Raw genomic sequence first — 25,268 nt, forward strand, 5'->3', positions numbered from 1 at the left:
AATACAGGAGTTGCAAAAGTACTTTCAAAGCCTCCTAGGCACTCTTAAGATTCCTTATTCTCCCATGAGTGTATGCACACTGGTGGGCATGGTTGCTCTGAAAGAGCTCCACACCTCTATGATCTTTGCTATACTCCAAAGTCTCCTTTTACGGCCTCTAACAGCCTGCTTCTCTGGTCATTTCTTACGAGGGTCTAGACAACCAAGATACTCTGTTTTTAGTAGTCAGCAATTACTCAGCTTTCTTACAAGCCCTAACTAACCCTTGCATCATCACTATAAACTATATAGGCGTTAACTCCATTTACAAATGAGGGAGATCTGCAGTAAATCAAAGGAATTTGTTTGTTCTCGATACTGGACTTGTGTCACTGCAGGCAAACAGATCTGTGGATAAGACAACACCCACAGGTACGTACTGAGGATAAATCATTATCCAACTGCAAAAATTTTGATCCCTTCCTGCCTTATTCTTCCAGAATGCCTGTAAAATAAGATTTTCACTGAAAAGAAACCTGAATAAACTGAACTGAGCTTAAAAAAAATTACTTTCATTCCCACCAAGGGAGTTTGTAATCCACACGTGGACTACCTAGGCACATGGCATTATTAATTTTTAAGGATTTGACTTGTGATATATACAAGTACAGTGTACAATGGCTGATCTCCACACAGACATAACTGCATTTTGCAACATAAAACTGGACAGCCATTTTGGAAACAACTATTTTATTAGCAGACTCATCACTTCCTTCATGACCTGAAGAATGCTGCCTCTTCTCTGTTTTTCATTGTCACTGTGGCAATCTTTTCTGTTAGGTTTGGGTTTTTTTGAGAGAGTATTCCTAAAGGTGAGTGCCAGCTGGACTAGCATCAACTGGTTTTGGAGTTTCAGCTATTCCTAGTCACCCCCAAACTCTCATCCCCCTTCTAAATAATGATTAATCTGAGTTACACTTAGCAATGAAAACAGCAAGGAACTAATGACGTTGCCGTAATTATGCTCTACATACACTAAATGTCCATGCTACAAACCTTAATACCAAGACGATTTTAAATTATTTAAATGGAAACCAAACAATAACTTTTCCTTGGATTACTTTCTTACAGATATTAGCTCTTCCTGCAGTACATGGAGCTCTGGAATATGTCATTAAAGAATAAGGACATAATTTATCAGAAGCACTATGTAATAAAGTTCCTTGAACTTGCCAAGCGGTTCAGCAACAGCGCCATCAAAAAAGGGACACATTGTTTTCTTAACAGTTTAAGCAATGGTATTTCATTTTCTCTTATCCACACATACAAGATAAATGTGTAAAACCATATGGAAGCAACCATTTAAAATGGACATGAAATATAAGGTCCCATTTCACTGTTTATACAAGCGCCTGCTTAACTTCACACTTACAAAGTAACTCACTTAAGCCTATCTCATGTTTAACATATATTGCTCAAACATTTAGCTAAATGGAGTCTTAAAAGTAGTTTATTTTTCCGCCTAAACGCAGAGGTTTAGTTTGCATACCACTAAATTTCTTTAGAAGTCTTGACAGCATAAAGACCAGCAGACTCTGAGCTTGTGTCTGCCTTTGTTAAAATAAAGGCAAGGAAAAAAAACCCAAACAGTTCCCCTCCCTGCCCTGCAAAGAGGCTCCACTTGACACAATACCTTTACATAATTTGCGCAAACCCCAATATTTAACAAAGCAGGACAATGAACTCCTATAACTGACACAAAAGACTTGTGCTGGAACAGAAGGGAATATTGTGACCCACATACACGCAATGGAGTTAATAATTAAGCTTTTTTTTGACAAGACTACTTCTAGAAATAAAAGTACATCAGTGGTAAGTAGCTAAGTAGTTACACTTGCACTGGCTGTTCACCTCTGTGGGAGTTTCCAGAAACCCTAGGATGCAGTTTATAAAAGAAAAAAGAGCATTTAGTTAAGCAAACTTCAAATAAACAGCACATATTTGTGGAAAATTCAAAATCCAAAGTCTGTTTTACATATGAAAATCTCAAGACATGGACTAAGTTCTAGGTTGAAGCTTGGGAGTTTCAGTGTTAGAGCACGAAGTGAACATGTTGTACTGGTTGGAAAACAATCATCCTGTTGTCCAGCACACGGAAATCCTCCATGCCAGGTGCCACCAAACTATATCTTGTCACAATTTAACTTTTATCCAATTTTGCTTACAAGTTAAGCAGTTCTGGCTTCCACATTCTACTTGTACCAAATTTGGAGAATTCCCTTCCCACTCATGGCCTAATTTTTTTTTTTTTTTTTAAGACAGCTTATTGCTGCACCTCCATGTCTGACAAACTGCAAAACCCACAACGTGCAAGACAGGAAAAACCTGCTTTGCCACAGAAAAGAATTTGCTCATTAGCTTTAATCCCATTAAATAGAGCAATACATTTTATAGCAACATAAATCATCTACTAACCCTGCTAGATTTTCTACTCTGGGATGATCCATACATGTCTTCCTCATAACCATTGGTCTGTTATGAAAGGAAAGGAAAAAGAAAAAAAAAAAAGAGAAAGAAATTGACGCAGACCCAAAAAGGAATTTTTAGTAAAAGTCAAAGGCAGAGACAGAACTTTTCAAAGATACACCATGAAGAGGAGAAGTGCAGGATTAGGTCATGATTTCAAACATGAGGACACGAACATTTGTGTGTCTGTCAGTACCTGCATACCAGCCAAAAATGTTAAGGATACTCCTTGTTTAGAAACACTTTTGCTTCCCCTGTTATTATGGCACTATAGCAAATGCTCTCTTCAGGCGCTCTGTGAAGAGAATGCAGGACAAAAAGGGGACGCTAGGGATGAGAGACTACAGTAAAAGAAGTTTATCACTGTAGTTGTATCTCCAGCAGCTAAGCAATTAAAAAGCAGCAAACTGTAGCAAAATACTTAATTCTAAGTTTATATTTGAGAAATTCAGTTTAGTAAACACACAACACTAAGAAATATCTTCTTTTTAGCTTTCCTCAGTTACATAAAGATTAAACCTAGACAGTGACCATCTGCCACATCCCAGTATTTTCTGTGGCAGTCCAAAGACTAGTAAGAGATTTCAGTCAGTTCAGCTGTCCTCCATCATGCCAACAGCCTGCCTTGTTGCCATTGAGATGGTTTCTCTCACAGAAGAAAAAATAAACAGGGTCACAATGAGCACTTCACAAGCAGAGCGAGATGCTCCAAGTCCCTGTGGCAGTGGGGTCAGGAATAAAATAAAACAATCACTATGATGCAGATTTTAGTCTGGGAACATGATGTTGAAGAAAGGAGGATGGACCCAAAAGCCACTTCAGCTGATACCATTGAAAGCTCAGGTTTCTCAAGCAATTCACTATTCTGGCATCACTTCACAATGAGGCCTGGTTTAACACCAGAAATGAGGAAGCACTCTGTGTATTTGGGGTAGTGTTTTTAGTGGACATTTAATTTGAGTTTCTATTCAAATTAAGCTTTGAAGTCCAAGTTTTAATGCATTCCCAAAATGGAAATCCACTAAATCCAATCTGAGTCAATTTCCAAGCAAAAGATTTAACATACATTGTACAGTGGCTTCCATGAAAAAGTAAACAAATTAACTTAGAAACCAGTTTAGATCCAAGCTGGTAAAGCAACTTCCGGGAAAAGCTTAGATTCTCCACTGAAATGCAGTATTATCACCACAAATGGAAGGCCAACATCCAGTTTCTTTTATTAAGAAGAACTTATCTGGAATACTGCTATAGCCTTCTCACACAGCATGGGTTCTCTCCAGTTTTTATTAGTTTTTTTTTCAGGCTCCTTGAATTTCTCTAACACTTCCCTGAAGAATGGTTAAAATTAATCTTTAGCAACTGAAGCCAACACTCTGGCTTCAGCCTCAATAACACTGCGCAGACCAATTACCTCCACTGCCTCTTTCGTTACTACACTGAGGAATTAAGTTTGCCTTTTTCAGCAATGTAATACTAAATATAACCTTAGATCACTATCTGAACCATTCCTATGCAGAACTCCTCACTTTGTTATAGCATATTTAATTTTTCCCAAATGTGGTATCCCTATTTTTACTATTATTCAGTTTTGACAAGTCTCCTATTCATCATTCATCATCAATATTTTTATTCTAACCTCCCATGAAACCACCCTTCACTCCCTGTACTTGGACAGCTAGGCAATCCAGACTCTTGTAGAACTGTTTTCTCCTTTAAAAATAGATGATGCTGTCTTAGATGGGGATAGACTAGAAGAGATCCTTTCTAGCTGTCTTATTTTCCACCAGTTATTTTTCAACTAACGGTGCATTTCTTTTACAAGAACTAGATCTTGCCCAAGACTTCACTTAATGTCATGTAGAGACATGCCAAGAGCCTTATGGTCAAGTTATAGCCCCATCTAATGCTTTTCCTTTATACCCTTAATTTCCCTAAGCAGGATGATTGTTTAAGTTGAATTGATATGATTCATTTTCCACAAATCCGGGTCAACTGTTTATCACTTTATATTTCAGGCACTTTAAACATATTTAATTTGCCTTTTCAGATTTCAAACTGAAGCCCCATTGCTCAGGTCACTTCCCTTGTCACTATGACCCATTCTCTCAAGAGGTATCTCCAGTGCATCCTTTTGAAGGCAAATGCTCCAAACAGCTCTTGAATAGCACGGTCGACATTATCAGCCCTTGCTGCCTTTTGTTCCATGCTAACATACTAAGCAACCAATCATAAACTTCATGGAAACTGGAACAAAAAGAATTGCATATGGGAGGATGAAATATTCAGATTTTACATGTTCTCCCTTCATAACTATTCAACTGACCCTATTGTTTTCTGTGTTTTTCTCTTGCTTTTAACAGATGCAGAAAACTTTCTCATTACCATTATGTCCATTTATACTTGTAACACTTTTTACTTTAGACTGTGGCTAATGCTGCTCCTTCAGGCTTCTTTCTCAATCCCACATCCAACTTCCACTTCTCAGAAAATTTCCTGCTCATTTCCAGTGTACTGAAGAACCCCAACCCAGCCTGGCAGCTTCCTTCTGTGATGAGTAGCCTTCCCTCCATAGCACGAATACACCACTCTGCCTGCTCTTGTGTACTCTTTCACTCCCTGGAATTGCTCCGCATGAGATTAGCTAAAACCCTGACTGTGTGAAAGCACATTATTCTTTACTTTTCAGGTCTGGCTTTGCAGTGCTCTAAGTAGTATCCAATTTGCACAGGTGATAGTAAGGCATTGTTACTATGCATAACTACCTTTACGAAAAGATGCAGCCTTTACTACATACATATTCTATCAGTATTACCTATTTCTGTGTAATATGAAAAATTTAAAACCTAACTTAAGCTTTAAAGACGCTTTTTATGTACAACACTGATGTTTTTGGATTATACCACGTCTTGCAGATGAAGCGGTGCTCAGTATTCTTGCAGACCCAACAGGTCCTGATAGTTACACTGCATCCTTGACATTAGGCTGGTGAACTCTTGCAGCTAGCATACTTGCACATATTCTTTTGTCCTCTCACTGGTTTTGTATGCAAAAACCTCTTTGAGACAGCTACTCAGGATACATACTGCTTTGGAGTAGTTCTTCTTTTTGGTCCTGTCATTCTCTAATCCAGCCTGCAGTGAGATTAAGAATGCAGGATGAAAAGATCAATGAGTTTATGAGCACCCATCCATAGCCAGGCATGCATATCAACATGCAAAAATATCAGTCCAGTTTTCTTCCAGCTCTACACAACATGGGTCAGTAAGCACACATAAAAAAATCAAATCTCAAAGTCAAATGACCAGTTATTAAAGAATGCTGTTAAAGTGGTGATAGTGCTGTTAAATTTAGTAGTCACAGTTAAAATCATACACGCTTACTGAGTTAAGCCAATAAAAAGAGCTACCAGCTGTCTATACTTACTACATCAATACATCCATGCAAAATCCAAATGTGTTTGAACTATTGCTGTATATAGGTCACTCACAAATAGATACATTGCATTCCTAATTTGAAATAGCACAGGGAATGAAGGAGAGTGAAAAAGCCAGAAAGTTTCTAAAACTGCTCTCCAAGTTTGCTTTCTGCAGAAACTGAGACACCTCTATTTCAACACAGCACTGATAACAGTACGAGGAAATTTTTTAAACAGAGCTTACAGTCCTAATCCTCATCCTCCCTCCTGTGCCCTTTCTATTCTTCCAAGAGTCAGCTTTATCTCAACGTGTTCAATGCAAATACTTGCTCTCATCTTACTATTACTCAGAGAGTCTGATTTTACCCTCCAAAGCAAAGGTAACAGTTCAATACACAAGCTGCAGCTTTGGTAGTCAGTGTATTTGTCCTGCCACCTTTGCTAGACCTATTCAGAGTGAGTTTGTGAGAATTTTATTCCTCTCCAGATTTTTGCTAAAATAAACCCAAGCATACCTCGTCAAACAATGGACAGACTGTAACAGTCTGTTTGAGGAAATAAAAGCTATTCTGCTCTGTTCTATGGTAACTACTGAACTAGATCTAGGTTAGATCTCTGATCATTCAGCTCTTTTCATCTGACCTGCGTCAGAGTAGTAGGCAAGGTAAGTAGCATCTTTACATCACAGACCACAAAGTGCCTCCGGATCATTTTAGATCATCCCTTATCTCAGATCAGTTATCACAACTGATGTTAGCTTCTTCATGATTAGTTTTTTAACACACAGTGCAACTTGCAGACTATTCTCACCACTGGATATGTACTGGTATATTCCAAATTAGACTGTCAAGGCACAAGAGGAAAGAAAAATCAGAATACAAAAGTTCCTTCAGTGCTTTTCTATGGCAATCAAAAGAATTCCCCAAAGCAAAACACCAAAACAGGCACAAGAGATGTAAATCCCACCTAAAGAACTCTGATAATGCAGAGCTTCTTACACAAAGCCAGGAGCCAGGAACTTCGTTGATTAAATGAAACAAGGAAAGTGCACAAACTCCATCATGAGTGAGTAATAACACAACAATATTTCATGCTGGATGGTCTCGGATTAGAGACAGGTAGCTGAGAAGTGGGAGAAAGAGGACGCTTGCAGTAGAAACGAGACTGGAGAGAGGCTCAAGTGTCTCAAGAAACACAGGATGATGTTGCTGAGCTTCCCTAGGAAAAACTGCGTGATAAAGAACCAAGCTTGCAGAACTTCTGAAACAACAAAAGGCAGGACGGTTTTATGGGTTCAGGAGGAGCCACAGAAAAGCTGAAGATGCCCTTTCATCACACTGAAGGTCTGCCTGCAGGAAGCAGAAATATACTCAAGCTAGCATCGAATCAACACAGAAGGCCACTGTTTACAGTATAGTCACAGCTGTGGAGCTGAAAACATCTGCTAGCCTGGTCTAATCAATATCTCAGGTGGTTTTGCAGTCCATGTTGATGGTTGCTCTGCCACATGCATCCAGATCAGCTCCCCAAAAGCTAGCTCAGCAGATCTCTGGTGCCTGCAGTTCAGACATTCACCTAGAAGATATTCCAGAAGAAAATCCAGAGTAAAATCCACAGAGATTAGCAGGGTAATAAAGTTTTAGGGAGAAATGCATTTCTGATATTGGCTCATTTCATTGAAAACTTCCTGTACAGAAAAGAAGCATAGCTTCAAAAAGCAACCCCTAACACCATCAGCCCCTCACAGTGCAATGAGCCCAAGTGCCAAAGATGCAAGATCAGTTTTCAGAAAATGGAAGTCTTGTAGACCAATTACAATGGCATCCTGCCACTACGGAAGGAACCTCCAAATATCAAAAAAAAGAACATTCATAATTCTTCAACTCCGTTTGTAAACCCTTTGTGGACACAGGGCAGTAGTTTTTTGTACTTTCTTCATGCTAAAATAGCTCAGAAGCCAAACTGAACTCTAGTCCTCAGAAGTAATTTTTTTAGGTTGGTTGGTGTTTGGTTTTACATGGTTGTTTTAAAGACACACAGCAAGAGCCAAACCTTCACAAATAGCCAAAGAGAGATGTGGTCAAGCTATTAAAAGCACCAGTAGGTACTTTTAGGTGGTTTTAACAAACCCACACTAAGAAAATGATCAATGCATGTTCTATCAATTAACTGTGAATAAAACAACCAGATGATGTATAAGGGTAAATTTCAGTTCAGACTAGCAAACATTTACTTTTTTCTGCAATCCCAGTGACACATGGATCAGGGAAGGAAGCTTTTTCAAAACTCTTTTCCTGTGTCAGCTTGCGTAGGAATATTCACCAAATGCTACTTTAGGAGGACAGGGGGTAGCCTGTGCAACACCACTAGAAATACCAGGGTGAAAAGTTTCAACTAGATCCTTCTGTCAGAAAAGGACATTATTTGCAGACGCATTCGGTATTTACGGGCCATCCTGTAAACCAGCTGGAGACCACTGTTCACCAGACCAGCACTGGTTATCACAGCCTGAAGGTACGCTGGCAGCCCAGAGACTGGCTGTTCCAGGGAAAAAAAGGCCAGAAAAGCTCCTTCTCAAGGGACGGTGGGGAAACAGAATGCAAGGTTTCTGTTGCTTAAATATATAACAATAAAACACAGGATGTATTATAAAAATACATCAAAAGGAATCTAGTGGATTTCCATGAACAAAAGCTGTTTCAGATGGACAGGGCTCCCACTATGAATACAGTACCAGTGTACTTGCATCTCGCCTTATGAAGGGACAGACAGTAATAGCCATGGTTAAACAACCTATTTGCATCGTAATCACCTTCTAAATAGAAAGAATTGACATTTGAACTGATCTAGAGATTTTTCCCCTCCATAAAACACTTTCATGAACATGTCCAAATTTAACTCTTAGTAAAATGAACTTTGGTTTTCACGTTCAACTGTGAAGATAAGCTTTTCTTTGTTGAATCTTTGGAGTTTTAAGGCATCTTCTAGCTTTGAAAAGCAATTGAATAAGTATAACCTTAAAGATTTTAATGGCACTTCATAAGTAGTAATAAGGATTCCACTGGGAATGGAACAAGGCAACACAATTTTATCTTATGCTCCTTACAGTGAACTCCATTAGGAATAACTGAGCACGCTCTGCAATAGTATATGTGGGGTTTTTTTTTGTTGTTGTTGTTTTTTTAATCTTCCAGAGCTTTTCTAGAGGCATATGAGGTGTTTCACTCAATCCTGTTCTTTGGGGGATACTTTGTCAGGGGAAAAAAAAAAAATGTAGCTCTAGCCTAGATAATTACTAGCAAGTTTTTTAAGGAGGAAAAAAAAAATTATGACATGAAATCTCCAAAGCAGCCAGGAACCAAGGATTACAAATAAAAGGTCTTGTATGAATGATACAGGTCTTGACTTTTCTGTAAAAATACAACTGATCATCCAGCTTGACCACGTAACTAGCACTACTAAGAAATTAGCAACAACATCAGTATAGAAGATCAAATTATTCTCAAACACAACCTTTCAAGGTACAACTGACTCCATAACAAACTAGTCACAGCTGATTCAAGTTCAGGACTGCCAAGAGCTTCCTCCATAGTGCTGTTATGTATTGTTTCAGTGTTGTGATTAGCTGAACACTTCTCCACAGGTCTCAGAAGCAGCGAGCTCTGACGGTCTTCTGAAGACTACCAACGCATGCCTGTAGCATCAGCCATTCGCAACTACTAAACTGCTTAAACTGTCTTCACAATTACAAGAGCTAATTATGACTACGCTAAAATGGAGTTAAGATTTGTACACGTGTATTATCTGGAAAATACTGTATGGATATTTTGAGGAAATAACTGTTTGAACTTCTCCTATAGATGAGTACTGGTACACTACAGCACTTTGTGCTCTATTAATCCCTCCCTCCACAAAACTCAAGTCTGCAGATGAATTTCAAGTATCTCTAAAGCAGTTTTGAGGAGAGCATTCACGTGTAATTCCAAAGCACTTAAGACTTATTTCCACTGATAATTTGCTTTTGTTTCCTGAGTTAATAACCATTGATCATGGAGTAAGCTAGCACTTCCTCTTCCCAAATTCTCAGTATCAGTAATGAAACAGGGGAGCTTACAAGGTGCACACAAGAAATAGCTGCATATACCAATGTTTTGGCTAAGTACTTCCCACAACAGTAACAGAACAGCATTTACCAGAAAGGTTTCTACAAAGTTGCATGCTCTGCTGATGATCCTGCACAGTGCATATAAACCTGACAATTCCCCTGGCTGAAAGAACTGGTGACCTACAAGTACTTGGGGAAAAAACCCACCATATGCCTTGAACATGGAACATGTCAAGACCTTGGAAGGATGATATTATCAGAGTACTATGACCAGTCTGGTGGTACAGGGGGACAGCAATATCAGTACACACACATGCACATTTAAATTGTACAATTTACCAACCCTCAGGCTTCCACGGCTACCCACTGACATGCGCTCATCTTCATCCGAAGCCTATCAAAAGAAAGTATAAAGACAAGAAAACAATGAAAGGAATAAAAAGTAACAAGCCATGAGGTAAACACTGATGGCTTTGATGGAACAGAAGAAAAGACATACAAAATAAAAGTCCTTTAAAAAGAATCACATTAAAACTGTAAGCATAAAGTAAATTAAATCATACCCTGCCCAAGAAACACTGTCAAGCGTTTTATTACAAGATGAATGACAAGCTTGCTCTATGCTCTTGGCCCACAGTCTCAATAAATGAACATTAAACACTCGAAGCAGGTTGTTTCCCTACCTTCCACCCCCTGCCCCCTTTATTCTAGCACATTTGCAAAAGCTCCCTGGAGAGACTGAGGAGAGGGCAGAGAAACCAGGAAGTGGTTTTCACTTGCCTGGGGTGGGGGGAGCCTGTTTTGTTTGTGTGTTTTTTAAAAAACGAACTGCCTTATACATGTCTGTTTTCTTTGAAATGTCTAGCTAAAAAGAATAAGGAAAAGTAGATACTAACCGAGGCATTTCTTCGGGCTCTACGGGAATAACGCTCACTGTCTTCCTACCAAGGCAGCAGAGAAAAAACAGAGAGTGAAGTGTTGAAAGGACAGATACACCAACAGAGCGCTTTCAGATAGACACAGTGAACTTCAGCAAGGTTTAGGAGTCAGTAAGGTTAGACCAAATACCAGAAGGTGACACCCTGTCAAATCAGAAAACCTCTGTTTTCCCCTCATTTGTGACCCCACCTCTCTTCCCCTCCATTTTATTCTGCTACACACTTTCAATACTTTTGCAGAAAACTGTACACAGTGATGCCTTTATTTGTATCTCAAAAAAAATGTTTCAAGTGCATCTCTCTGCATCTGGGAGTCAGTATACTTACAGTGCTTTTATAACCAAGCTTTCCAGTTTGCATTCCTTCAAAATAAATCTCAAAAATCTTCTATTTGCAATAATGCGGCAGGGGAATGGTCTCTCTCGAGTGAGTATCCCAGAAGAGCACAACCTGGCCCCTTCTTCCAGACCAAAAGCATCTGTGGTCTGCCTACAGCCTCTGCGAAACACAGCACCATGCCTTCTGCAGGCCATTAATGCTGGAAGTGCTGTAGTATGTATTATGTTTCAACAAACTTATTTTAACAAACTGATTTAATGTGGAATTTAGAAACAGTGATAAGAAAACAGGAAAAAAAGTTTCAGCGTTGTAGTTAATGGCTCTCACAGGTGAGCTGATTTCTAAGCAAAGGAATTTCTAGGAAGGTGGGAGCTAAGCTCACCAAGCAAGGATTTGAAGAGACTAAATGGCTTATCTGTGAGTTTGTAGAATCTTGGGCAGATGGTTGGTCCATATGGCAGCAGGCTTTCATGAAGGCACAGAGCAAAAAAGCATTTCTGCCGATTAATTATCAAGGGTCAAGGTAGTCAGGAAGTTTGAAAAGTTATCTTCCACACTAAGTCAGTTGTTCTGCCTTGCCTTTTTCAGCGTGCACTACTCGGCTTGTAGAGCAAGGCCATGACCAACAGTTCCCATCTGGCATCACTGGTAAGTTTATAAAATCACTTTTATTTCAAAGACATTTGAAGCCAATGTCTCCCAGCCCTTTAGCAACTTACATTATCAGTGTTAAATCAGTCAGATGTTGCTAATGGCCAAGTGGTTATCTGGTATCAACTTCACTGGCTTAGCAAGTAGTGAAATCCAGGAAGTTGTATTATCAGAAAAAGCAAGCATTACCATAGTAGCAGTAATAATGCATTTGAACAGTGCCCTTGGACCAGTAAGTACAAAGGTAACTGAAGAAGCATGGCTAAAACTTGCCCAAATTTTAAGACAGATTTGAGAAGACTCAAATTGTAAGAAAATCCCGAAGAAGTAAAATGAGTACAAATATTCCTTGTATCACAAGCGGCTTTAATGGGTCTACAGGCTAAGATAATCTTCAAGTGATAGGGTGGAAACAGAGGACTGTAGAAAGAGATGACTCTAACCAAACCCTTGCCAGTTTTAAGCCAATCATAAGCCACATTCAAGTATTGATGTGGAATGCAAGAATCCTTGTGATAAGACTGGAATTCACGTTCCCAATACTTGAAAATACCTACTTTGTGGGATTCCAAACTCTATGGACTATATAAAACTTCAGCACGTAAAAGTTGTTTAGCTATGTTGATCAAGGCCTACCATCCATTGCTCGATGTCTCCCCATTTAGTATCCAGACCATAATATTTCTACAGACAGAAAAGGGAAAAAACAGAATTTAGATGAGAAACGCAAACACAGAACACGTAGACATACACTGCCAGGTTTTGGCCGAGCCACACAGGTACACACACACAAACATGCCAGGAAAAAGCTGTGCCAAGCGCCACCAGAGCCCTCTACAGCATGTGCCCAGAAAAAGTTGCCCAGCAAAGGGGAAAAGTGTTTGGGGTATGTCTGGGGTACTCAACAGCTTCTTCCTTCTCAGTAGTGCAAAAAAGACAGTGCTGTGGGGACAGGAGCAAGGAGCATAATGCGTCTTGAATACCTGACCCATTTAAGTCAAGTCTCATTACAAAGGATCCAAACACAGAACGCATTCAAGATGAAAAATGCTGTCAAATCATGTTTACCATAGAGATTTGTCAAACTGGGCAGACAAGTTGAATACAATACAACTAATCTCTGTGTGTTCTTATTCACTGTATTCAGAACTCCCTAGAGCTCCTTTTCAAATCACGAGGCTTCTTGCCTACACTTCAACCATCTTGACAGTGGTGGCATCACCAATAAGGATAGAAAAGGACATGCTTCACCAATGCAGGCAAGACTGGAAGGCTCTCTGCATTTCAGTACCAAATGCCATGTCTCTTCTGAACCATTTTTCAGTTCATAATTTCATTGCGCAACATTGGGGACTTCCCAATGAACTTGCATTTCTACCAGGCAGCAAATTGTTCAAAGATCCACAAGTGTAGCAGGACTTTTCTTGCTTCCCAGGCACATTCTTCAAAATCTAGTCTCCGGAAGCTTGCTCCTATAATAGTGACCATAACATTATGGTGTGAAGAAAAATCATCAGCCTAAAGCAGAGTAATCGGCAAATGGAAGTCTTGCTTGAGGAAGCATGATATTCAGAATGTATTTCAGAAAAATTTAGATCACGTGCTTTGAGGTTCATGTGGAAAATCAAGCCTGTGCTTGCCAGCTTTCTTAAAGGTTTGAGGAGGCAGGAGTATCAGTCAAAACCTTCGGTAATAATTTAAAAAAAAAAAATCAGAAACCTGTTCTGTTTTATACTCTGCATTTCACACTCACTCAATGGTATTAACGTAATTTTACTTTCACCCTTTAAAAACCTCATTCACTATTTATTAATAAACTAGAACAAACAGCTGCATGTTCTTTGATACTGTATCAGTTTATTCCCACTTCAGAGTTCTTCCTCATTAAGCAACCAAATTATTTTCATGTTAAGGTCATCTTCATTTTCTTCTTAACTGCTCTGGAGAGAATAAAGTATGTTATGAAGTAGAATAGGCAGCAGGGTGCTCAGCTGTACATCCTGGATAGCCCAAATGGTACAAGGACCTTTAATTGCTGTCAGCTTTGGAGTCAAATTAGGGAAAGGCAGGAGCTCACAGCAAAGCCATTTATTAGGAAAGATATTAGAAAATATTAGAAAATATTTTTTAGGCCAGTAATTTGAAAACAGGAAATAAATTCACTGCATCACAGATTTAAATAGTATGCAAACATCTCTCTGGGTCAAGGAAAAGAGAATGGTTCAACAAGCTCTTTAACCACATTCCTATGAGAACAGGGAAGTATTCCCCTCTGCTTTCCCTGCAAAGCATATGTGTATGCTCAAATACATCTAATATCCCTATACAATGCCTAGCCAAATTGCACAAAAGTGAAACTTCTCCTAAATGAGTGTGCATGATGAACCATTGTATAATGCTGGAAGAAACACTTCCTCACAAGTGCTCAGGCTAGTTACTTCCAGGCAGAAACATAATTTTATAACAGACTTTTCTGTACATCGCATCCTGAAAATAACCCCTGAAAATTATATGAACTCCAGCTGGTCAGGATTGTGTACATGATTGGGACCTACAGATTATATCCTTTGTAGTAAATCAGGTCAGGCAAAGCCTTATTAGAAGCTTCCCCCCCCCCCCCCCAAGAGACGTATAACAACATTTTCTAACACTAGAAATCAAAATTTAAAAAAACCCACACCACTGAAAATGAAGAATCCTTTCTCACACATAAGAAGGATCCATAAACACGTTAATAATTTTTGTAAGGTCTGCTTCCTCCTTTTCCTGCCCTCTGCTCTCCTTACTTTCTGACATAGGCTTCTGAATTCAGTTTTGCAAAAGGGAGATAAGTCTTTTAAGGGGTATTTCCTTATGTCACAAGTTAAGTTCCACTTAGGTTTTTTTCCTCCCCCATTTAAAATTACATAGCTATATGCTTAATATCCCCTAAAGAAAGATGTTAATGAATGGTTTTGCCTTGAGACTATTAAATTATAATCTTTTAAACGGCACATCTCATTCTGGATTTAACTGGCAGCATTTGAAGTCGCAGGTATTTTGTCCCCTCAGCCACTTCCCATTTCTTTCTCTAAACCAACTGTTCTATTCTGCGCCAAGGGGGTCTGGTTTGAATGGTCACATGGGTTAAAGGAAGAACTCGTGCTTATCCATTCATTCAGTCTTTAGTTAGAGGCCTTTGCCAGACTCAAGTTCCCTTCTACTCTGAAAAGTGATATTACAATTAAATCATTAATGACATTAATACCGTTGAGAGAGAATTCCAGATCAGATATGCTCACTAAGTGATGGTGAAACTGCTAGACTTGCAAACTTGCTATGGGATGTTGTGAGGCTAACCCACTTATCTTCTCAACCATGTCAGGACACCAATAGTAAACAACCTCCTTGTTGCCCATGAAGCTGCATATGTACCAGAAGATTAAATTAGTTCCTATAAAGGAGATTGATAATGAGCCTGGTGATCCATGGGCAGATGTTCATTTGAGTCACTCAGTACATAGTCAACTCCACAAATAAAAACAAGAGAAAGATATATTTGTTGCGAAATTGACGGGGTCAGGATTAAGTACCAGAGCACATGATTTGAGTAGCTATCTTCACTTGAAGAGGAAAACAGCATTTCCAAGAAGCACACACTGCTAGGTCAAGCAAGTGAAACGTGCAGTTAAAGCTACTGTAGTGCCAGAACAAAAACAAACAGGCTGTGGTTTTAGGACATATTTATCATTCAGCAAGCAATAAAAATCTCAGGAAAAAAAGAAATATTCATTAAGATAGCAAATGGCAAGCTTGAAGAAATATATGCTTTCTCCCTCCCTGCAAAATCTCTTTGGAGCCATTTCTCTTTCTAGATACCACACAGTTCACATGCTGGAAGTATACAACAGCCAAAGGTCATAACACAAAACCCAAAGCTCTCTTGTTACATAGCAAATTACCTCAGTTACGGCTATTATCATTATTATTATCTTTGCCTTTGTTTGGAACTATGAGAAGGAAACTGGGAGGAGGGAAGATATCATGACTTTAAACTGAGGTGAGAGAGGATTAAACAATATAAAAGCATATACAATGCCTAGGTCACATTGGAAGAAAGGCCATACAGTTTCTTTATCAAAAGATTTCAAATGCAAACGCAGCATCCCTGATTTACTTCAGTGACTTCCTGCAAAGTCATCTGAAAGTCATTCGTCCTGCTGGCACCTGTCAGATGCTTGCCCAGCCTGAAATATTTTCAGCAATACGCTTGGCCTTCAACACAGAAACATCTGTATGGTTTTTGGTGATACACAGAGCCACCACACTCTCCTATGATGGCTGGTTTGCCAAATTACTCTTCTGCTCATTGCTTATTCTTTGCCAAACAGTCTGTAGAAAAAATTAAGTGCCTGACCAGATACATTTTACATTTTACATGAGTCATCTTCCCCACTCCCCTTCATTATCCACCCCACAAGACTATGGGAGGGAAGGAAGGAATGGCATGGAAATACAAAGCCTGCTGTGCATCTTCCATTCTTAAGAGGTTTTTCTGAAATGCTAGCAAGACTCATAACATGGGAATACAGACATGCAAACGAGAATGAAGAGCAAGCCCTACCTTCTGAACTTGATAGATCTAGGGGAAAAGGAAAGAAACAAGGAAACAAAAGCTAGCGTGAATGGATCAATAGCAATGCAATGTTCCATAGCTCATTCTAAAGGGAAGAAAATAATTTATACAGAATATGGAGCAAAACATGAATACAAAGAAGTGCACACTGAAGCCCTGTAGAGTTAGGCAGAATGAAGCAGCATATACATTCTAGGCCTCCTCCATGTGCCCAGCTAAAATACAGCATTCCTGTTTTCATACCTGCTAGGCTCTTGGAGGCACATGCTTCCTAGACTTTGCATACAACCAGAGCCTAACCCAGCTGTGGGCTAGGAACTCTTGCTTTTTTTAACCCCACCTTTCAAAGTAATCGGATGCCCAGATATTCACCTAGGATGACAGTTGTGCATCTACACATTTAAATGAGTACAGCATTTACCACAGGAAATTTGTTCTTCTGTTAAGGACAAGTTTTGTCCTTAACCGACTAAGCATAGTTACAAAAGCATCAATTGCTATACATTTTCCACCAGTGTACAGCACAGTGTTAGCTTGTTAAAACTCTCTGAAAGTTTCTTGCACATATATTACCAGCATTGGAGGGTCTCTGCAGGTTGCTTTTTCAATTTTTAATGCTTCCATGGAGCCTCACACCATTTGCAAGCACTAATAAACACACTGGTGACTCTACAAAGTTGTTCCATAGTCTCAAACCATTTTAATAATACACAAAAACATTACAGCCACTCTAATGCACCTCAGTTTTGTTTAAGTGGAGAAAGCTGATCAGTCAAGGGCAGACTGATCAGCTTTGTAAATCCACATGGAAACAGAAATGGGTTTTTTTGCATCTCTCCTAGCACTTCTAAAGCAAGAAACCCTTCTTGTTTAGAAACACCTAACTGGATACACAAATCCAGAAGAAAACTGCAGCTTCATTCTTCCCACTTCTCTGCTGAACACCCAGCTTTGTATCCGCAGGAAACGTATCACAGCTCTGGTATCAAAGCCCTCAGCTGCCTTACTGCTTAACTTCTTAGATAAAGCACAGATGCTGAATAAACACCAGCACCACCCCTGTTGCTCTGCGTACAACCCAGGGGGAACAGTACAGTGCTCTGACTCCAGTCCTTCAGCTGGTCAGTAAGGTAGTCAGTCTCTCCTATTTTGGGATATTCAGGGGATCCCTGCCATCCACTGCTCTTCTGGGCAACCTCAGGTGAACCCAGATCCCAGTGCTGGGAAGCAGAGCGTACTTCTTTCAATCCCTGCCTCCGTGGCCTGATCAGGTTCCCCTTTGTGGTTGTGAAGGACAACTGCAAAACCAAGCTTAATAACTCAGAAGTGTTAATTCCTATTCCTACAAGTGCAGGGAGGATAACTGAGAAGCACATTTGAAGCTAGCATTCCCGCACACCAATCACCTTGCTTACCTTTTATTAAGAAAACCTTGAAGGGGAAAATGAACTAAGCCCTCCCACAGTTCTCAGGACTGCGTACTGACTCCAATCTTCTCCTTCTCCTGTGCACACAGAGTGCCTTTCATCCATACAGAGAAGCCAACCATCACTGGTTTAGATGTGGCAATTACCAAGTAGCTGTTTAACCTTTAAGCTTTAACTTTCACATGCTGTTTCACCTACACTTCGAGGAAGCACCACAGAAGTCTTCTTTTCCAAACCCTAATGCTTCAGGCTTGGCATAGCAGGTATTCCTGTTGAGTGCAAAGCAAGACACACAGGAGGTCTTGTGTCCAGGACCCAGACTGCCAATGGATAAGATATGTCTGTTGATGGCCAGACACTGCGGAGGGCAGGAGAGAGGGGCACAGGGACAAAGCCAAGTGCATCATCATAACTGTTCCAACTTTTTATAAAACCTGGAACTTTTTGGCAATCTGTTAGTTAACAGGTATTACAGCAGCTCTGCTCCGAAGCAACTGGTGTCTCATCAGCATATTGTCCTTCTTAGACAGCATGTTACAGAAAAAAAAACTTTTAAAAAGTATTTTCTATGCAGGAATGCCCCCCTCCCCCCAACAAAGAGCTTAATGGAGTCAATAGTCATCTAAGCAGTCAAATGTCTTAAGCAGCACTTTCCTGTATTACAGCATGACAAAAAATGTGGTTTTGTCCACAGTATTAGTGGCAGACTGCTTTCCTGGTTTCCTCATCATATAAGGTTTCCCACAAAAGTAAAGTTTTTCATAGAAATACCTTTTGAACCAGACAGAATAAGCCAGTGAAGCATGGTTAGATGGCAGCAGAAGGGAGAAATTCAGACTCTTCTAAAACCACCTTCAACATTGTCCCCCTCCAATTTTTCCTGTGCATCTTCATGCTGGTTGTACAAAAATATACACCTAACCATTGCAAACGTCCTTAATTTCTTCCCTGTATATACAAGCACCAGATTTCACAGTCAGTCTCTCCCCTTCCCTTCAAGGCACACGAACACTGCTCTTCTCTAGTTTTTCTGGTACTCCCTGGGATTTTAAACAGCTTCAAACAATCCCGAATGCCAACTGTGCCATGGGACCCACTGACTCAGATCAGACTTGCAGCCACTAAATTCTGGCAAAGGAAGAAGGGGCCTAAGACACAGTCAACAGGAGGGGGGAGCAAATCAAGAGTGTTTTCAAGTCTTTTGCCCACATTAACTTGGCTTTAGTACATTAAATTTACTTAAGGAACTGACACAGAAAAAAAGAAACCCACGACAGAGTACTGGTAACATATTTTATTCCAAGGAAATGTGAATTCAAGGGAGGACAAGTACATGCAAATGAGTATGCTGGTAAAGAACCCACTTACAAAATAGCAGAGGCAAGTTCTCTGTGGCCCTAAAGTGAGAGCTGAAAATGAAGCAAGGAGACAAGCATGATGCTTTTGCCTTGAACTAAAAGTACAGGCTCATCTGCTGTGTGAACTGGCAAGCAAGAATCTTATTCTGCAGATTAAGGAGTGGGAGGAGATCATTCTCTTTTCACTTCAGGCACTAATATCAGCTTAAGCTGTGGTCTCCAAGTGTTAGTCCTCGAAGAGACATTTAAAGTCTTGCCAGCAGAACACACAGAAGGTACTCCTACATGAAATGTTCTCTACAATTAGCCCTAATGCTGCAGCTTTTACGTGTCTTGAAATATTACTGTTAAATATTTCTGGGGAAAAAAAGGCTTTAATATATTTTATGCCAAGCTTCTAAGAAAAAAAAATAAAAAAGACCGCAGAAAAATTCTTCTCTGTTTTACCTGGTAGCTCCATGAGAATTAACAATTTGTTACTCAGAAAAACTGAGCTGGCAACTGCCAACTTGCTCTTCTGCATAAATTAAAAGTAAACACTTGAATGCACACAAGCCTTTTTCTCAGTTCCAAACACATCTCTACAGTACAAGCTAAATGGACTGGCTTTAGACTCTGCAACTGTAAAGCCAAATGTTTCACGACTGTGGCAGCACGGTATGGTAAAACACAACCCATCACTGCTCTGACTCCCACCAGCTGGGTGAGCGCCAGCGGCATGGAAACAGGAAAGGGAGCAAGTATCATCTATTATAATGGCCCTTTCAGCTCAGAACATGCACTGGCATTGTCTCCCATGACAGCTCTCCTGTACTGACTTACTATGCAATGGACCTACTGTGACCTCCAGGTTAATTATTTACATCTTTGGTGGATAACAACAACAAAGCAGCACAGAATAAGAAGCCAGAAACATTCAAGCAGTTATGTTTACTAGATCTGTGCCCTTCTTAGAGCCTTATGTCCAGGAACTCCTTCTCTACTAAATATATAGATATATGCACACGTAACTGATAAGTGATTCAAGAGTGAACACTACCCTTATCTTCGTAAGTTAGCATATATCAGATCATGATTCTTGTGCTCATTTTCCTTCTTCAGAAAACACTTTTTCATTTACTGCTCTCCTCCTTACCTTCCTCTCCCTGGGAAAACAAAAAAAACCAAACAAACAAACCCCAAAACACTGGCGCACACATCCTTCTTTCTGCTGTCTGGCATGATGTGATGCCAGGTGATGAGATGATACTGCCTCTGGAACACACCTGCAAAATCCTGCCCCACCACAGTGAACAGCAGCAGCCTTCCACAGTAACTTTCCCGCACCTCACGCTGCAATTCAGAGCATTTTCTTCCAAAGGCCCCTCTAGTTCTGCTATAAAATTTCTCCAACTATTGTTCTACTACAGCAGTATGTTGCTTCACATTAAGTTTCCAGAAGGATTCTTAGAGTCACCTTATATTTCAAGCCAAGTTTACTAATGCTATCGCCATCATCTCAAGGCAAGCTGCCTGCCATGAGCTTCTCATCTATGTTCCTTTTGAACGAAAAGGAGCTCCTCAATAGCGTGGCTGATGATGAACATGATTTTAAAATAACTGACTGCAATAACTTCTGATGTCAATTATGTGTGCTACATGAAATAATTTCTGCCAAAAGAGGAGCTTGATATGGTATTGTGTAGCCCTCACCATTTACCAATGGGCTTGACTATACAGTTGTGACCAATCTTTGGTGCACTCTTCACATATGGCTAGCCTACAGAACCACTACAGGGCATTTTAATAGCTTTCTAATGAAGTTGCTGATCATTCTACCTACAGAAACATTCATAAGAACAAAAATCTCAGATACCTGGTCCTTTTGCATTGATATGTCTTCTGTAAAGGCAACAGAACATTAATTAAATCACGTACGTAGACTCATGATGCAAAAAATCACCCAATTTGTTTAAAATTATGAAAGTGAAGCACAGATTAAGAAATGTCATTAAGGCTAGATGATGGGCAGGAAGAAACCAATTTCCAGTCCAAATCTAAATCATTAAAACATAATACTTCACTCCCAGCAAGAGCTATACTGCCATGTTTATAGCTTGTGATGGTAACATCTGGAAACTTTTAACCCAGAGCAACAATATAAACATATTATCAAGTAATCCATGCTCCACAAGAAGCCTGTCAGGGCATGTACACTGCTTTAAGCATGAACAAGTACATACACATGCAATAGATTTATTTATTGCTTTTTAACTCCTGTAACTGGCTCTAAAAAGCCTTCTGAAGTAGTAAAGCAAGTGCTTTAAGTGCTGGTTGTTCAATATGGCAGTAGTGGGAATGTGCTATTTATTCCTCTGAAAAAGTTTGTGAAGGATAATGAAGATGGTAGACAACAAGCTGTACAGACACCAGTATCACAGTATGTTCTAAGGGGTAGGTGCCAAATCTCTTCTGTTGATCGCTGCTTGGGATTTTCTATATATATTTATATATTATTTTGATATATATTCATATATTTCTATATATATGTTTTATTATATCTGTAAGATATTTTTGGCAATGAAAAACTTCCTACAGCCATCCTTACTAGCTCTACCTTGCATCTGGAGGCTGAGATCAAGCTATTTGAAAAAAAAAAAATTAAAGAATTCCCAAGCTTGCAAAATATTAAATAAACATTACGTAATTTATGCCAGTGAATCACAGAACAGATTGTAGTGGATATCTGGCTTAGCTTTCACTGAATTTGGTATTTCAGAGCGACATCCTGTACCATGCGATTTCTCTTTATGCAAAGAAGTTTTCACAGATTTTCAGGTCACTAGCTCTTCAGGTTATTAACTGCACAAGCACGCACACAAGCTTTAGTTCTCATACCAAAAAATTTCAGTTTGCTGGGACACCCTTTGCAGCATCAGCTTTTAATCTTCAAGGGGGTCATCAGCTCCATTAAAGTTACTTGCAAACTAAATGGTAACACCACTGTCAGGTGCCACAACACCCATATTTAGTTTGCTCCCAAACAAAACACTTAGTGGTTGTTTACCACAGATCTTCCAAAGGTTGCCTGGCAAGTCCCATCACTCAGGCTGCAGGCACAGCAGGCAACTTGACAGTACTGATGCTTATCTGTGGTCCAGGTCTTCTGACTGTGGTCCACGTTCTAAGAAACATCCTTCAAAAAGCAGCAACTCCAGCAGAAAAAGGCTCCTCTCTTCCACAAGCACTGTGCTTGCAGCAACTCTCCCCTGCAGCTCTAACTCCTGGTGTGTTTGCAGGTACATCTAACCCTGCTGTGGCTACAGGGTGATAAGACACATCCAGACATGCCTCAACTCAATGTGTCACTCCAGCAAAGCTGAGCACGGGCAAACTGCCTAAGTGCTTCTGTTCCAGGCTGATTATTGTAGCCTGCACCAACACTAGCCTGCTATCACATCCCATTCACAGTTTAAAAGCTAAAGTGAATCCTTCTCTGCACCCTAAAGCACAGATGTCAATTTATTCTTACTATGTATTCCCATACCCTGTTCCCAGACTCCTTACTTCTTCCCTTTCCTTCAAAATCATTGGAAAAAATTAATTATGATTTTTGCTGGCCCTGTTCTGTCTGTTCTGCTGTTTCATTAAATGCACATTAACTAATACAAGTTTGAAGCCCTTCTAGTTCAGTCCACCTGTGCCAACCCGTGCTTGCAGCCCCATCTAATAGCACTGCTTTAGCTTCCAGAGCTTCAAAACAAATGCTGTTCTCAGTTTCTCAGAGTGGAGAGAATGACACTTAATACAGCTCTTACTTGTCAAACACAACAGAAGCCGAACAAGCCTTTTCGGTTTATCCGATCATGCTGACATGCAGAGGCATGGAAACTTTGCTGATGGTATAAAAACAACTAGCTCTTCCAGAATTTGGGAGAGACTACACCACGCATTCAGTCCAAACACTTTGGAGAAGTTAAGGCTTTGCCAAGTTTGGTTTCTATCGTTACTTCTGCCAACAGCAGACCATCATTTTTACAAATGGGGGCGACCACAGTGCCAGCTTCACAGAAATGAAGCAAAACAACTTGCAAGTAGAGAATTATACAACGGCCAAGAGTCTTTCGTATTCATTATATTTCTAAAGTGATAATCCACCCCCCAAACGCACATACAAACGAGCTGCGTACTTCAAAGTTTAATATTAAACAATGATTACTAACTAACCACCAGTTTTTTCTGTGAATAATTATACTGGCTTCACCAAGACAAAATGCTTGCCACAAACCCTATTTTTTTTCCAGGATATTTTATTTGCTATCCTATGATCAACATTAGCTCCATGCAGACTCTTAACGTTTCAACAAAATATAGATAAACTCTTTGTTCCAGGGTGTCGGATTATATTTGATAAAGAAGATGATCAAAACACCCCCCAAAGCCTTGACCATACCTCTTTCTGCTGCCTCTCCAGTTCTTTCATTCGGATCTCCCGTGCCTCTGCCCGTGCCGCTCGCTTTGCTGCGAGTCTTGCTTCAGCCTGCGAATGGGAACACAGCAATGAAATAAAAGCTGGACAATACGTGAAACGCGCTTGTTAAGCGGGGCATGAAATAGGGAGACTTGACTCCGTAAGACTATAAACACATCTGTAGGAGTTAATTCCCTATTGCAAGTAGTGGCCCTGCCTTCCATAACTTGTTATGCTTCACAGGCAGGTAATACACCCTCGTGTAGGCACTACCTTTGGTTAGCAGTTGTGTTTAGAAGTGCCCTGCATTTCTTTAATTACTATTTGCATGGACAGAGAGGAAACAGCAAGATTTAAGGCAGGCAGGTTTCGCTTTTCCCCCCCGCCCCGCACACAGATTGTTCAAATTAATAAATCAATAAAAACAACAGCAAACACATTATGTGCCATTTTTCCTAACCACTGATATTGTGCATCCATACATGGGCACAACAGTTAAATATTGCCATTCAGCCTGACTATGCACAACAACGGCTGAAATGATAGAGGCGAGAGAGTAGGGAACCTGAGAAAATGCGCTAACTCAATTAAACTCTCCAGACACCTATATTCAAGTCCAAACCTCTTTGGAGTGGGAATCTGCCAAGAATGGGCCCTCTCAGGAGACCTAGAATGCTTTTTCATCGCAGCCCAGTTGGAAGTGCTGGAACATGCTATACAGTAACATTTTTAATATTCTACTTTTAATCCCAGGCAAAACCAGTTAGTCTTCTAGAGAAAAAGATAAAGTGAGCTCAGGCTTGGTACACTGGGACTGCGAGCAGTTCATCCAGTGTAATTCAGAATAGCTCAGGAGGGAGCAAGAGGCACTGCTCAGCTAGTCACCTTGGCCTTACACCTAACTCATCTGCTTCTGAAACCTTTTCCCGTATGTACAGCATCCAATTTAACAGGAAAAACTGCAATAATACCAAGGTCAAGCATACAGAAAATCAGAATGTCAGTACTTTCACTAGCACTTCTGAGCAGAAGGAAAAAAAAAAGGTGTAGTTTCTTTTCCCTTCTTTAAGTATCTTCACCACTCAAAGGAAAAGGGCCACAACGTTCAAAAACACAAACCACTGGAAAAAAGCCAAAAAGAGAGTAGGCTGGATGGAGTTTTCAGCTAACAGAAAGGGACTAATGAAAGCTAAGCACAAGCTGATGTATAGAAAGACTGGGAACCTTGCAGCGCTGGGTATCTTAAATCCTCATCAACAATAACGAAATCTAAAATATACAGTCACTAGGCTAAAAATTAAGTTCATGTCACACTTCAAGACCCCACCACAAACAGTCCCAATTCCTACATACTGCTGTTGTTCAGTTATCAACTTTCTCGCCCATTTTACTCCGCTGTCCCCAAACTAGAACTGGTAGGCAGGCAGGTTCCTTTTGATGACTATTGCAGATCCATCTTGTGCAA

General features: G+C 40.0%; 1 protein-coding gene across 11 annotated transcripts in view; it reads right to left on the reverse strand.

Moving 5' to 3' along the window:
- Positions 1 to 25,268, reverse strand: part of LRRFIP1 (LRR binding FLII interacting protein 1) — a 115,270-nt gene that overhangs the window by 41,742 nt on the left and 48,260 nt on the right. For 7 of the 11 annotated variants that reach the window (XM_075094103.1, XM_075094100.1, XM_075094099.1 and 4 more), the window contains exon 2: positions 23,786 to 23,872. In XM_075094103.1, coding sequence (XP_074950204.1) covers positions 23,786 to 23,872 — 87 coding nt within the window. Of the gene's footprint in view, positions 1 to 2,454; positions 2,512 to 5,588; positions 5,637 to 6,730; positions 6,764 to 10,368; positions 10,420 to 10,921; positions 10,967 to 12,589; positions 12,638 to 16,556; positions 16,575 to 23,785; positions 23,873 to 25,268 lie in introns of all 11 variants that reach the window. The other 4 variants (XM_075094107.1, XM_075094106.1, XM_075094096.1 and 1 more) reach the window with 1 other exon arrangement.

This window comes from Phalacrocorax aristotelis, chromosome 5, assembly GCF_949628215.1.
Source record: "Phalacrocorax aristotelis chromosome 5, bGulAri2.1, whole genome shotgun sequence".
Taxonomy (NCBI): Eukaryota; Metazoa; Chordata; class Aves; order Suliformes; family Phalacrocoracidae; genus Phalacrocorax; species Phalacrocorax aristotelis.